Here is a 16,955-nt window from a genome sequence, read left to right on the forward strand (position 1 = left end):
TCCCATAACATTTTAACATGGAAATAGCTGTTTTATCATTCGGCCTACAGTAGCAGCCAATGAGTGGTGTTCAATGTATGACTACATTACATGAGACTTTTTTTTAAAACATGCAGGGTGACTGAAAATGTTGTGTTGTTTGATGCAAGAAACCACTTTACAAAATACAATTGGTTATTATTCCCATACCACTATTACAGAGAATCAGACACATTATGCTACCCTCTGCCTACTGGTTATTTAGCTTATTCAAAACCGTCTCAAAATACAACACTTCCCTTTTAAGACAAAAAAAGCTCTTTACTTGACTTGCTTTTCAAAGATGACTAGAAATGCATTTTGTGTTCGTGTAGGAAGCAACCACTCCCTGATTGTTGACAAAAAATTTGCTAATAACTCGCTAACTAGCAAAGAATATGAACAAATGAGCACAGGTGGCTATATGCAGTTCTCGCTTTGATCTCAAAACAAACACATCTACTCAATACCGCTCATGTTGTCCACTTCAAACTGAATGGCACAGATCCATATATGGCAATGGCTATTTGCATATAGGCCTTCTGCAGCTCTGATTGGTTATGGTGCACCGGTCTGTGTAGCATATGGGCCTGAGTTATTCATGTAAATTCTATAGAATCCTATTCCAATGTGCTCTGCCCAAAAGAAAATCTCTTGCACAGTTAGTTTTGCATACTAAATCTTGCATAGCTCGTTTTGTTTCGGTATGTTACATTGAAAGTGGCTAATATTGCGTTGATTCGAGCAAAATTCCCACAGTAGTGTGAAACGTTGATGGTGTTAACTAAAGAGGAAAACTGTAGAAAGTTGAGTGAAGTTCAATCTCGTGCTTTTCTGCTTGGGCTGATATTTCATCTGCGCGGCAGCCCGAAGGAGGGCAGCTTGGAGGGAACATTTATCATAAGAATTGATAGCGGCTACAGGCCCCACTCCCCAAGGGTTGAAAAACCATATCAGAGGTTATAGAATCACCAACAATACAAGAAGGAGAATCTGGTTTCAGATGACGTACTGTGGGACCTGCATAAAGAAGGGCTGTTGTTTCCCTGCAACATCATACATTCATGATTTCGTTTTTGATTAGTTTTTCCCTCTGATAGAGATGAGGCAGTGGAAATGTCACACTAGCTCTGCTGGAGATGGAGAGAGAACTCTGATCACTGCGGGGCAATGTGCTGAAGCTGGTGATGAGTGGGATAAGCTAGCTGGGGATGTTTACGCTTGTGTGTGTGCCACAAATGTTGTTCTTATGTCTGCGCAGTCCATAACATCCATATGAAAGGGTTCTATGTGGTTAGGCTGTGTACAGTACAGTGTCTTTCCTACGTTTCTATGATGTGTGTTTGGTTCTACTTCTTCATGTTCCAATGACTACACTGTGCGGAAGGACACTCGAGTATTCCTGTCAGATCGTCGTCAGGGACTATGCTGCCCATTTCATTTCCTATAGATTTGACAAAACAAGGATCCAGCAACCATATGAAAAACAATCTGTAAGTGAACACATTATCTGCTCGTCATTTAATCTCCTGTTGCCCTAGGAGCTATGACTACAGGTCATTTTAAGGTCAACCAAGGTCATCCCAAGTTCACAGCAGTAGTAGGTGTGGTCCAGTTCCCGCCTAGCTCCTCAGACATCCCCAAGGCCCCAGCCACAGCAGTAGCAGCAACAACAGTCAGGTTCTGAGCTGCCTCCCTGATGACCTCCGGAGGCTCCTCTGGAGAGACGATCTCGGCCAGGGTGACATAGGTCCCAGCCAGGAACCCTATGAAGCCCACCACAGCGATGACAAGGTCCTTGACCAACATGGCTGGCTTCAGCGGTCGGTCTGAGAAGGTGATGAGCTCCACCAGGGGGGGGAAGACCAGGGCCAGGGCACTGCTGGACACGGCACCCACCAGGGAGATGACCAAGTCTAGACGAGGGATCAGCACAGCAAAGGAGACTGGAGAGAGAGAGGAGGGGACAGGGAGAGGAGTAGAGAGGAGGGGACAGGGAGAGGAGTAGAGAGGAGGGGACAGGGGGAGGAGTAGAGAGGAGGGGACAGGGGGAGGAGTAGAGAGGAGGGAACAGGGAGAGGAGTAGAGAGGAGGGGACAGGGAGGGGAGTAGAGAGGAGGGGACAGGGAGGGGAGTAGAGAGGAGGGGACAGGGAGAGGAGTAGAGAGGAGGGGACAGGGAGGGGAGTAGAGAGGAGGGGACAGGAGTAGAGAGGTGATAAAGGAAGCCGAGAGAGGGGTGGCAATAAAGAGGGGAGGGGGAGGAAAGAGTGGGGAAGTAAAGTGAGAGAGGAGATAAGAAAAGGAAGGGAAAAGGATAGAGCGGGGGGAGGAGGAGAGAGAGAAGAGAAGTGCAGAGGTCATCAAACAGAGCATGGAAACAGATGTCTAGAGACAAATTAATCTTCCACACATGCATATTACAGCGCAGACATTTCCCATACAATATATTTCCATGGTGGAGAATGCCAACTCTCCCATCCCTATAGGTCATCCCAACAATCAACAATAATGCAACACCTGCAAACCACCTTCCAGCTGGAACAATGAGTCACACAACATGAAAGCAGATGTCAATATAAAGTTCTGGGGCCTTAGGGGCCCCCATAGACACACTGAAAAACCGACCCCAGACCACACTACCCTAAACCTTCAATATGTAAACTTCCCTTTTAAGTTGGCCTCCTAATTTCACTTTCAGGGGCCGGTTAAGGGGAGGGGAGTACAGGAGGAGGGGAGTACCGGAGGTAACTGTGAACATGGCTTAGTGTTACTGTTAGCACGCTGACAGTAATCTCTCTTAGTCTCCCAGGCAGGCAGACCCCCAATGCAGGGGATGTGTTTGTTGGCAGAGAGAGGGATGGAACGGGGGATAAAGGGAGATAGGGAAGAGGGGATAGCAGTTAGAGAAAAAGACTGAGAATGAGAGAGAGAGGAGGGGAGGTAGGAATGGGTATGGCAGGTAGAGAGGAGTACAGGATTAAAGTGCAGGGGCTTATAAGAGGCACACACATGCAGTACGCTCATCTAGATCTGCCCAGGTTCTGGGGACAGTACATGGTCATTGAGACACCAACAACAGCAACCGAGACATCTAACATAACCGAATAGTCTCATGCAGCTCTCCCACCTAACATACATTTCCACAGGAGAGAGTCTCTGGAGAGACATGATCCAGATCCACACAGAAGGAGCAGAGGTAGCGCTTACACACACACACCCAAATAACTCTCAGACTAAACACAGACACCCCCACACACACACAAAAAAAGTATTCTTCCCTTCAGAGGATCCCCCAAACATCTGTCATGACTATAGTTACATTTCATCATACATTATTTACCTCAGAGCAGAACATCAAATGGCAAATTAGTATTAGAACATCAGATGAATAACTGACCAATCATAGTTAATCACTGTCTGTTATGAGTCATTTCTAGCCTAGCAGTTAAGAGCGTTGGGCCAGTGACCGAAAGGTCGCTGGTTCGAATTCCTGAGCCGACTAGGGTAAAAATCTGTCAATGTGCCCTTGAACAAGGCATCTACTCCTAATTGTTCCTGTAAATTGCTCTGGGTAAAAGCATCTGCTAAATGACAAATAAAATAAATAAATTGGCCCAGAATGCAGCCTGTCAGTCAGAACTACTGTACATGCATCACCTAGTAGAGTGGTTATCTTTTCAAATGTGCAAAGCGCTTTAGTGTCAATTTATAAAAGGAAAAGGATTTAGTTCTTGTTTCACAAAAGTCCATCCACCCTCACAAATAATATGTTTAATGTTTTTATGTGACTCCTATTGATATGGTTTTTGGAGCATAAATGCTATTTTTCATGTGTGTCTCATTGGCTTCAATTGAAATCAGTTGAGAGACTGAGAAAATAAAACGTGTCTGAAAGGGAGTCTGCTGTGAATATCAATGAGTTACACATGACAGTGATGCTTCACCTAGGTATTTCACTGGAAATTCAAAAGTAAATCTATTGCAGAGGCCTCAGAAGTTGTGTGTGTACATACAGGGCGAGACAGTAGACCAAGTCGAGAACATGATACTATGAATACGATGGAACATGACATGACATAACATGAGCCTTGACCACCTACATCTATTAGTGAACATGATACTATAAATATGATGGTACATGACATGACATAACATGAGCCTTGACCACATACATCTACTAGTGCTTAATTAACACTTTAGTGAGCACCCAACCAGTTACACTGAGCCAGTTTCCATATTAAACCAACACAGCCCTGCCCAATGCCCTTCACGTGTTCCTGGATTACTGTGTGATGAGTGGAGTGTGCGTGACGTGGCTGTGTGTGTGTTAGGTTATGTCCACTACAGACACAACACACACACACTCTCCAGGGACAGGGAAGCACCAAGCCTGGCTCAACTCCATCGACTGTCACTGTGTCAATCGACTGTCACTGTTCCAAATGTTCCTCATTGTAAAGCATTGAAGATGATAGGATTTGGAATTACTGTGTACTTCCTGAATTGACAGGAATTGACCCCAACCCTGCCTTTACCGACAGTCTAGGAATCCTTCATTCTTGGAGTGGTGATTGCCATTTCATTACTCTTATCATAGTGTGAAAGACAGTGTAAACACTAATATTATTTGAAACACTCTGGCCCAAACTACAGCAGGAAGGTTAGGCTCCAGCCCAGACCGCCCCGGGAGGCAGACAGACAGACAGCAGAAGAAAGATACATTCTAATGTGTAGACTTTTTTTCCTCATGTGTCTTTAACTTGGGCCCACGTTTTTCAAGATGGCCGTCCTCGAGAGAGGAACATTTCAGTGAGAGATTATATGTCAGACCCCAGCAAACTTCTCAATTAATACTTAAAGTGAGAGAACTGTCATCTTGATAACTTTATCTGGTTCCTGACACTGTGGTTATTTTTGTTTTTAACAGAAACCCCATTTCAACATTACCACTGCTTTACCACTACATTTCTTACATCCTCTTCAGATTTCTCCAATCACCCGCTCTGTCCAATCTGCCACTATTCTATCAAGCCCCACTCTCCTTCTCTCCCACCATCCTCTTTTCCTAATCAGTCCCAGCTTTCATTTCTCATCCATCTCATTGAGTAACGCTTCCGACCCTTTAAACTCTCTTTCTCTGCTACAACACTTCCCTTCTCCCTCCTTCTCTTCCCCTCGCCCCATTTCCCCTGTGATATATGTTCATTTCTCCCGCTAAGCCCAAAATCATCCTCTCATTCTTTACATCTCTTACTCTCTGATACTTTCATTCACTTCCGTCGCTCATTCTAATTATCTCTCACTCCATCTCGTTTCCCCCTTTCCCCCCCTATCCCTTCTCATTCACAGTAAAGCATGGTGTCATGGCCAAGCTTTTCATTTATCCATATTTCAGCGTACTAACAACTTGCTCTTCTGGACAGAACCTCTGTCAAACGTGTACAGTAAAGATCCAGGCTTAATCTCCTTCAACTCTGTATGCAAAACCCTTGCATCTACAGCCGCCCACTTTAAACCTGTGCCAATACGGAATGGAAATTCAACCTCTTATCCCAGCACTGTATACTGTACTGTAACAACCAACCTCTTATCCCAGCACTGTATACTGTACTGTAACAACCAACCTCTTATCACAGCACTGGATACTGTACTGTAACAACCAACCTCTTATCACAGCACTGGATACTGTACTGTAACAACCAACCTCTTATCCCAGCACGGTATACTGTACTGTAACAACCAGCCTCTTATTCCAGCACTGTATACTGTACTGTAACAACCAACCTCTTATCCCAGCACTGTATACTGTACTGTAACAACCAACCTCTTATCCCAGCACTGTATACTGTACTGTAACAACTAACCTCTTACCCCAGCACTGGATACTGTAACAACTAACCTCTTATCCCAGCACTGTATACTGTACTGTAACAACTAACCTCTTATCCCAGCACTGTATACTGTACTGTAACAACCAACCTCTTATCCCAGCACTGTATACTGTACTGTAACAACCAACCTCTTATCCCAGCACTGTATACTGTACTGTAACAACCAACCTCTTATCCCAGCACTGTATACTGTACTGTAACAACCAACCTCTTATCCCAGCACTGTATACTGTAACAACTAACCTCTTATCCCAGCACTGTATACTGTACTGTAACAACCAACCTCTTATCCCAGCACTGTATACTGTACTGTAACAACTAACCTCTTATCCCAGCACTGTATACTGTACTGTAACAACTAACCTCTTATCCCAGCACTGTATACTGTACTGTAACAACCAACCTCTTATCCCAGCACTGTATACTGTACTGTAACAACCAACCTCTTATCCCAGCACTGTATACTGTACTGTAACAACCAACCTCTTATCCCAGCACTGTATACTGTACTGTAACAACCAACCTCTTATCCCAGCACTGTATACTGTACTGTAACAACCAACCTCTTATCCCAGCACTGGATACTGTAACAACTAACCTCTTATCCCAGCACTGTATACTGTACTGTAACAACCAACCTCTTATCCCAGCACTGTATACTGTAACAACTAACCTCTTATCCCAGCACTGTATACTGTACTGTAACAACTAACCTCTTATCCCAGCACTGTATACTGTACTGTAACAACTAACCTCTTATCCCAGCACTGTATACTGTATACTGTACTGTAACAACCAACCTCTTATCCCAGCACTGTATACTGTACTGTAACAACCAACCTCTTATCCCAGCACTGTATACTGTACTGTAACAACTAACCTCTTATCCCAGCACTGTATACTGTACTGTAACAACTAACCTCTTATCCCAGCACTGTATACTGTAACAACTAACCTCTTATCCCAGCACTGTATACTGTACTGTAACAACCAACCTCTTATCCCAGCACTGTATACTGTAACAACTAACCTCTTATCCCAGCACTGTATACTGTACTGTAACAACTAACCTCTTATCCCAGCACTGTATACTGTACTGTAACAACTAACCTCTTATCCCAGCACTGTATACTGTACTGTAACAACTAACCTCTTATCCCAGCACTGTATACTGTAACAACCAACCTCTTATCCCAGCACTGTATACTGTACTGTAACAACTAACCTCTTATCCCAGCACTGTATACTGTACTGTAACAACTAACCTCTTATCCCAGCACTGTATACTGTACTGTAACAACTAACCTCTTATCCCAGCACTGTATACTGTAACAACTAACCTCTTATCCCAGCACTGTATACTGTACTGTAACAACTAACCTCTTATCCCAGCACTGTATACTGTAACAACCAACCTCTTATCCCAGCACTGTATACTGTACTGTAACAACCAACCCTCCAATCTGCATACTTTTGGGAGGATTGTCAAGCTAAGTAGTCAGCAGATCGTCAGTTTTACATTATGGATAATTTGTATTTATTATGGATCCCCATTAGCTGTTGCCAAGTCAGCAGCTATTGAGTCCAGCAAAATGATGGCAGTTATAACATTTTAAAATCAATACATTTCAAAAACAGAAACATTCAACACATTAAGTTGGTAACTCTATAGTGGGCCTCAACAGCACGGTGCACCCTAGGCAAATCACATCATTTCAGGCAATATTATGTGTAGTTGCTTTGTCCTGTGCAATCTTTTTCCCATTCCTATTCAATTAGCACAACATCCTTCATTGCAACACAACCGTTTTAATCTCAACCCTAAATTACTGGTGACCTCCTATTCTCCAGCATAGGCTCGCAGCCTCAGACAAGTCGGTTTACCTCCGTATTACCCTCCACCCTCTGTCGTCTTACTGGTTTGCCATGGTTTCCTTCTAATGTTGCGTTCACAACTCCTTATTCCTTCACGTGATTTAGGTTCTGACCAGGTCTTATCACCCTAACCACTAGCCTCACTCTTAAGCATTCTAAATTGGCTTCCTGGGGTACTATCATAATAGCTTGCACTTACACTCAATCCCTTCTCATGCTTTACCACTATTTATACCATGGTTGAATACTCCTTTCTGACTGACTTGAAGAGCATTCTAGAGCGTGCATTATTTCATTATAATGCACAGTATATTTGCACAGTAGAATTCAATGGCTATAGTTCATTTTACAAGTTTTGTTTGAGCTGCACACTCGGCCCTGCTCTGCTCCACATCATTCGCTTCTACTCCTGCCTATTCTCTCCTTTCTCAAGTAATAAAAAGGGGTTATCTATCCCCTCTATGCTACACTAGTCTTTCTTTCAGAACTGGAGCTGCAACCACCGCAGTCACACTAGGTATAATTCCATCCTCACTCTCCAGCATCTAGATTCTGTCTTTGTTGCCATTCAGTTAACCCTGTACTCGATTGAAGTGTAGCTACTTCCCAGTCTGGACACTCCTAACTTATTTATTTGATTAAAAGCTTGTGCCAGTCTGCCCTGTCACACTCTGACACAATTTCCATTAGTGTCATTTTGTTGGTCACCGGTTTTCCCCCTGGGAAGATGAGGCTCTAATGGAGTCCATAGTGTGGCCTGGTTAAACCAAACAATGCTGCACTGCATGGTTTACCAGTATGGACTGCTGGACTGGAGGAAAGAGCCGTCTGCATGTAGCGTAGTTTTGGAATGCAATGATGTCTCATTAAAGCCTAGGAGGATTATATTGCCTTGTTTGAGAGGTGGAGGGAGGGAGAGAGAGAGAGAGAGAAAGAGAGAGAGAGAGAGAGAGAGAGAGAGAGAGAGAGAGAGAGAGAGAGAGAGAGAGAAAGAGCAAGTGAACATTATATTGAAGTAGGGATAAGACGGAAAGAGAAAAAAAGTGTGAGTGTAAAGGCAAATAGAGGGGGAGAGAGAGAGAGAAAGAGACAAAGCGAGAGAAAGAGACAGACAGAGAGAAAGAAGAGAGAGAGATATTGAAAGCTCCATGTTAGAATTCCAGAACCACCTTAGTGCATTTCAGCTCTAATTACTTTTTGTCTCCCGCCAAAGCAGAAACGCTACTAGGATGTCTACAAAACTCAAACCTCAGCCAGATAACTCTCCTCTCCGCGTGTGTGTGGTGTGCGCGTGGTAACTCCCTGACATTTAAGCTGCACTGGAAAAATCCAGAAAGCAAACTTGTTAACATTTGCACTGCGTGCACATGGCTCGGGATAAGCAGCAAACATTACGTCGCCATGTTTTCTAATCCTGATCCAACATCCAGGGTGAATCAATCAGGATTTGAAGATGTTTGGTGAAGAAAAGCACGATAATTCAAACCCAAATCTGTATATGAGCCCCACATTTCAGGACCTGTCAAGACTTCAGGTGGAGAATGAGAGACAACAAAGAGGAGAAGAAGAACAGATTTGTACCTGAGAGCAGGAGAATGACAGATAGATTAAATAAAACTAGATTCATATTTCATGGCTGTGTAGGGAGCTCCCTACCTCTCCTATTCCTTCTGAACACAACACCGAGTCATACCTCTCTAGAACTGTACTATAGTATATATATATATATATATATATATATATATATATATATATATACACACACACACACATACATGTATATATACACAGTACCAGTCCAAAATTTGGACACCTACTCATTCTTTATTTTTACTATTTTATACATTGTAGAATAATAGTTTAGATGTCAAAACTATGAAATAACTCATGTGGAATCATGTCGTACCCCAAAAAGATTATTCAAAGTAGCCACCCTTTGCCTTGATGACAGCTTTGCACAATCTTGGAATTCTCTCAACCAGCTTCATGATGTAGTCACCTGGAATGCATTTCAATTAACAGGTGAGCCTTGTTAAAAGTTCATATGTGTAATTTCTTTCCTTCTTAATGTATTTGAGCCAATCAGTTGTGTTGTGACAAGGTAGGGGTGGTATATAGAAGATAGTCCTATTTGGTTAAAGACCAGGTCCATGGCAAGAACAGCTCAAATAAGCAAAGAGAAATGACAGACCATCATTACCTTAAGACATGAAGGTCAGTCAGTCCGGAAAATTTCAAGAACTTTTAAAGTTTCTTCAAGCGCAGTTGCAAAAACCATCAAGCGCTATGATGAAACTGACTATCATGGGACTGCCAGAGGAAATGAAGACCCAGAGTTACCTCTGCCGCAGGGGATAAGTTCATTAGAGTTAACTTCACCTCAGATTGCAGCCCAAATAAATGCTTCACAGAGTTCAAGTAACAGACACACTTCAACATCAACTGTTCAGAGGAGACTGCATGAAATCAGGCCTTCGTGGTCAAATTGCTGCAAAGAAACCACTACTAAAGAACACAAATAAGAAGAAGAGACTTGCTTGGGACAAGAAACACGAGCAATGGACATTAGACCAGTGGAAATCTGTCATTTGGTCTGATGAATCCAAATTTGAGATTTTTGGTTCCATCCGCCCTGTCTTTGTGAGACGCAGAGTATGTGTGGTTCCCACCATGAAGCATGGAGGAGGTGTGGGAGTGCTTTGCTGGTGACACTGTAGGTGATTTATTTAGAATTCAAGGCACACTTAGCCAGCATGGCTACCACAGCATTCTGCAGTGATACGCTATTACATCTGGTTTGCGCTTAATGGGACTATCATTTGTTTTTCAACAGGACAATGACCCAAAACACCTCCAGGCTGTGTAAGGGCTGTTTGACCAAGAAGGAGAGTGATGGAGGGCTGCATCAGATGACCTGGCCTCCACAAATCACCCAACCTCAACGCAATTGAGATGGTTTGGGATGAGTTGGACCGCAGGGTGAAGGAAAAACAGCAAACAAGTGCTCAGCATATGTGGGAACTCCTTCAAGATTGTTGGAAAAGCATTCCAGGTGAAGCTGGTTGAGAGAATGCCAAGACTGTGCAAAGCTGTCATCAAGGCAAAGGGTGGCGACTTTGAAGAATCTAAAATCTAAAATATATTTTGATTTGTTTAACACTTTTTTGGTTACTACATGATTTCATATGTCTTCACTATTATTATAAAATAGTAAAAATGCAGTGCCTTAGACCGCTGTGCCACTCGGGATGCCAACTATAGTATATTTCTGTAATACATTATTATACCTCTATACAACTGTAGCATAGTATATCTCTGAACCACAGTGAGCAACGTCTTGCTAGTGTATAATGGTAACTTCACAAAAACTAGTGGGAACCCACACCTCTTTAGAATGACTCTCTTTACCTCAGTGAGCGACATGTTTCTACAGAGCCACATCTCTACAGTTTGAAGGAGAGTTTATAGAGCTACTTCTCTCTATTTTGACAAAAATAATCACTACCTATGCTTAATTTCTCAATCACTTCCTGTCTAGTTGGTTTGCAACCTATAATTTAATATCCCCGTGAAAGCCTTGATTATTAGAGAAAACGCAAACAAAGATAATCAATTTGAGAAATGGGAAAACAAATAAAATTAAAACAATCAGAGGAATGTAGGGAGGTAAAAAGGAGAGGAGGCAGACAGGCTTGTTGATGCTACATCTAGATAGCAATGAGTCATTGATATCCAGCTGTTGGATGTACATATGTATAGTGCCTTCAGAAAGTATTCATAGCGCTTGACCTATTGCACATTTTGTTATGTCAATAGCTGAATTGGATTCAATATATTTTTTCCCCCTCAGCCATCTACACACAATACCATGTAATGAGCAGCTCCAATCTAGGTTTAGCCTTGTGTTTCAGGTTATTGTCCTGCTGAAAGGTGAATTTATCTCCCAGTGTCTGTTGGAAAGCAGACAAACTGGTTTTCTTCTAGGATTTTGCCTGTATCTGTATTTTGTTTATTTTTATCCTAAAAACTCCCTTGCCGATGACAAGCATACCCATAACATGATGCAGCACCACCATGCTTGAAAATATGAGGAGCGGTACTCAGTGATGTTTTGTGTATGCCCCAAACATAATGCTTATTCAGATGGAAAAAAAGTTAATTTCTTTGCCAATTTTTTTGCAGTATTACTTAAGTGCCTTGTTGCAAACAGGATGCATGTTTTAGAATATTTTTATTCAGTACAGGCTTCATTCTTTTCACTCTGTTATTTAAGTTAGTATTGTGGTGTAACTACAATGTTGTTGATCCATCCACAGTTCTCATATCACAGCCATTAAACTCTAACTGTTTTAAAATCCCCATTGGCCTCATGGTGAAATCCCTGAGCAGTTTCCTTACTTTCCGGCAACTGAGTTAGGAAGGACGCCTATATCTTTGTAGTGACTGTGTGTATTGATACACCCTCCAAAGTGTAATTAATACCTTCACTATGCTCAAAGGTGTCTGCTTTTTTACCAATTGATGCCCTTATTTGTGAGACATTGAAAAATCTCCCTGGTCTTTGTAGTGGAATATATGCTTGAATTTCACTACCTGATTGAGGGAGATTACAGATAATTGTATGTGTGGTGTACAGAGATGGAATAGTCATTCAAAAATCATGTTAACCACTACTATTGAACACAGGATGAGTCCATGCAACTTATTATGCGATCATATTTTTACTAATTTATGCTTGCCATAAGAAAGTGGTTGAATACTTATTGACATTTCAGCTTTTTTTTATTTGTATTTGTATTTTATTTTTATGTTCTACAAACACAATTACACTTTGACATGATGGGGTATTATGTATAGATCAGTGACCCAAAATCTCCATCTAATACTTTTTTTATTAAGCTGTAACAAACAATTTTGGAAAAAGTTAAGTGGTGTGAATAGTTTCTGAAGGTGTGTGTGTACTTGTTTTCCTTCCTGATCAGGACCCCAATGTCCTAACAATTCACCCATGTGTGTGTGTGTGTGTGTGTGTGTGTGTGTGTGGAACTCTCACCCTGTGCCTCAGTGCTCTCTAATCACTTAATTACAGTGGAGATAGAATGCTTATTAGATGAAACGCCCCACCACAACAGGATACGAGTAGAAAAAACCCATTTAAGATAAAAATCATCCACTGCATTAAAAAATAGAATGCCTATTCCCCAATAACAGAGGAGGATGTAGAGACGACGTGAGAGCTGTGCTAATGGTAAGTGGGGTCTGTGTAAAACTTGGGCGGCGGGCACCATGGAACCAGCTGTACCCTTCCATGTTGTTCACATTATGCAAAGTACATACAGTGTCTTCAGAAAGTTCACACACCCCTTGACTTTTTCCACATTTCCTTTGTGTTACAGCCTGAATTTAAAATTGATTAAATTGAGATTTTGGGTCACTGGCCTACACATAATACACCAAAATGTAAAAGTCATTAAAAAATATATATATTTTCCAAATGAATGATAAATGAGAAGCTGAAATGTGTTGCGTCAATAAGTATTCACCCTTTTGTTATGTCAAGTCTAAATAAGTTCCGGAATAAAAATGTGCTTAATAAGTCACATAATAAGTTGAATGGACTCACTCTGTGTGCAGAGTGAAACACAAGGCCAAATCTACACTGTTGCTTACCAAGAAGACAGTGAATGTTCCTGTGTGGCCGATTTAGAGTTCTGACTTAAATCTGCTTGGAAATCTATGGCAAGATCTGAAAATGGTTGTCTAGCAAAGATCAACAACCAATTTGACAGAGCATGAAGAATTTTGAAAAGAATAATGGTCAAATATTGCACCATCCACACAGATGCGCAGCCGTCACCAACGCTTCTGTAATGTGAGCGGGTCAGAGATGCAATCTGAGGGCTACTGATCCCGTCTTGAGCTGTCCCAGACATCCTGATATTTTCAAACATGTTTGATTTTATCGGCACAAAACCTGCAATTCTCTTGTAGTGTGAGATGTGCAACAACAAGTTTTGAGAAAGGTGAACAGCAGACTCTCGAGCGATGAGCGATGACTACTACTAGTATGCGTTTATTGTTACATCTCTGAAGTTCACAAGCAATGTTACTCAATTCAAAATGTTAACTAGATATTGCAACTCTGTATGGCAAGCGTGAATTTCTGACTGAAAATAGAGCCAAAGCTCGTTATAGCTTCATTAACAATCTAATCACATAATTTTGGCGAGACAGCGTGTATGGAGAATCATCACAACTAAGTGAAGAATGTTGTAGTGTGTGAGCCCCCGTCTTTGCCACATCGTTTAGTGTGCGCACCACTACGTTGGCAAGACAACACTACAGGAGAGTCAGTTGTTTAATGTGAGAGGCACAGCGATGTTAGGATTTTGAAAGTCGTGTAGCGTACACCCGGCATTACCAAGAAAGACTCACAGCTGTAATCTCTGCCAAAGGTGCTTCTACAAAGTATTGACTCAGGGGTATGAATATTTATGCAAATGAAATATTACTGTAAAAATCTATTGCACCCCCCAAAAAAAAAATAAAAAAAAATAATAATAAATAAATAGAAAAAAAAAAAAAAAAAAAAATTCTATTGGATCCATTTTGAGTTTAGGCTGTGACACAACAAAGTGTGGAATAATTCAAGTGGCATGAATACTTATATACACACACACACACACACACACACACCCTTACAGTGCGTTCGGAAAATATTCAGACCCCTTGACTTTTTCATCATTTTGTTACGTTACCTTATTCTAAAATGGATTAAATAAATAAAAATCCTCATCAATCTACACACAATATCCCGTAATGACAAAGAGAAAACAGGTTTTTAGAAATGTTTGCAAATGTAATTAAAAAACGAACAGAAATACCTTATTTACATAAGTATTCAGACCCTTTGCTATGAGACTCGAAATTGAGCTCAGGTGTATCATGTTTCCATTGATCATTCTTGAGATGTTTCTACAACTTGATCAAATCAAATTGTATTTGTCACATGCGCCAAATACAACAGGTTAACATTACTACCTTACAGTGAAATGCTTACTTACAAGCCCTTAACTTCTCTGGGATATGTGGGGCGCTAACGTCCCACTTGGCCAAAAGCCAGTAAAAATGCAGAGCGCCAAATTCAAATAAATTACTATAAAAATCAAACTTTCATGAAATCACACATGAAAGATACCAAATTAAAGCTACACTTGTTGTGAATCCAGCCAACATGTCATAATTCAAATAGGCTTTACGACGAAAGCACACCAAACGATTATGTTAGGTCAGAGCCAAGTCACAGAAAAACACAGCCATTTTTCCAGCCAAAGAGAGGAGTAACAAAAAGCAGAAATAGAGATAAAATGAATCACTAACCTTTGATGATCTTCATCAGATGACACTCAGAACTTCATGTTACACAATACATGTATGTTTTGTTCGGTAAAGTTCATATTTATATCCAAAAATCTGAGTTTAGGCGGGACGCTACTGTCTCACTTGGCCAAAAGCCAGAGAAAATGCAGAGCGCCAAATTCAAATAAATTACTATAAAAATCAAACTTTCATTAAATCACACATGAAAGATACCAAATTAAAGCTACACTTATTGTGAATCCAGCCAACATGTCAGAATTCAAATAGGCTTTTCGGCGAAAGCAAACAATGCTATTATGAGGATAGCAACAGAGTAAACAAAGAGAGAGAAGCATATTTCAACCCTGCAGGCGCGACACAAAACGCAGAAATAAAAATATAATTCATGCCTTACCTTTGACGAGCTTCTGTTGTTGGCACTCCAATATGTCCCATAAACATCACAAATGGTCCTTTTGTTCGATTAATTCCGTCGATATATATCCAAAATGTCCATTCATTTGGCGCGTTTGATCCAGAAAAACACCGGTTCCAACTTGTGCAACGTGACTACAAAATATCTCAAAAGTTACCTGTAAACTTTGCCAAAACATTTCAAACTACTTTTTTAATACAACTTTAGGTATTTTTTAACGTAAATAATCGATAAAATTGAAGACGGGATGATCTGTGTTCAATACAGGATTAAAACAAACTGTAGCTAGCTTTCTGGTCACGCGCCTCTAACAGTACACTTCAAGTGACCCTCGTTCAAGATGGCCGTACTTCTTCATTACACAAAGGAAAAAACCTCAACCAATATCTAAAGACTGTTGACATCCAGTGGAAGCGGTAGGAACTGCAAGAAGGTCAATTAGAAATCTGGATTCCCAATGAAAACCCATTGAAAAGAGAGTGACCTCAAAAAAAGAAATCTGAATGGTTTGTCCTTGGGGTTTCGCCTGCTAAATAAGTTCTGTTATACTCACAGACATGATTCAAACAGTTTTAGAAACTTCAGAGTGTTTTCTATCCAAATCTACTAATAATATGTATATCTTATCTTCTGGGGATGAGTAGCTGGTAGTTGAATTTGGGTATGCTTTTCATCCAAACGTGAAAATGCTGCCCCCTATCCTAGAGAAGTTTTAACCAACAATTCAGGTAAGAAAAATAAGTGTAAAGAAAGTATTTACTAAATAACATGAAGTAAACAATAAATAAATACAAATAAAAATAATAAGAAAATAGAAAAATAACAAATAATTAAAGGGAAACAATAAAATAACAGTAAAGAGGCTATATACAGGGGGTACCGGTACAGAGTCAATGTGCGGGGGCACCGGTTAGTTGAGGTAATATGTACATGCACTCCGGTACCGCTTGTCATGCGGTAGCAGATAGAACAGTCTATGACTAGGGTGGCTGGAGTCTTCTGCTATTTTTAGGGCCTTCCTCTGACACCGCCTGGTATAGAGGTCCTGGATGGCAGGAAGCTTGACCGTACACACTACCATGTGTAGTGCCTTGCAGTTGGAGGCCGAGCAGTTGCCATACATACCAGGCGGTGATGCCATCAGACAGGATGCTCTCGATGGTGCAGCTGTAGAACTTTTTGAGGATCTGAGGACCCATGCCAAATCTTTTCATTCTCCTGAGGGGGAATAGGCATTGTCGTGCCTTCTTCACGACTGTCTTGGTGTGTTAGGACCATGATAGTTCTTAATGATGGTGATGGAGTCGTGCTTGGCCATGCAGTTATGTGTGAACATGGAGTACAGAAGGGGAATGAGCACGCACCCCTGAGGGG

General features: G+C 41.3%; 1 protein-coding gene across 3 annotated transcripts in view; it reads right to left on the reverse strand.

Annotated features, from left to right (window-relative positions):
- Window positions 1–279: 279 nt before the first annotated feature.
- Window positions 280–16,955, reverse strand: part of slc36a4 (solute carrier family 36 member 4) — a 252,781-nt gene continuing 236,105 nt past the window's right edge. For all 3 annotated transcript variants that reach the window (XM_038961057.1, XM_038961056.1, XM_038961055.1), the window contains exon 12: window positions 280–1,964. In XM_038961057.1, coding sequence (XP_038816985.1) covers window positions 1,597–1,964 — 368 coding nt within the window. In that variant the 3' untranslated portion in view covers window positions 280–1,596. The remainder of the gene's footprint in view (window positions 1,965–16,955) is intronic.

This window comes from Salvelinus namaycush, chromosome 23 (genome assembly GCF_016432855.1).
Source record: "Salvelinus namaycush isolate Seneca chromosome 23, SaNama_1.0, whole genome shotgun sequence".
NCBI classification, from domain to species: Eukaryota; Metazoa; Chordata; class Actinopteri; order Salmoniformes; family Salmonidae; genus Salvelinus; species Salvelinus namaycush.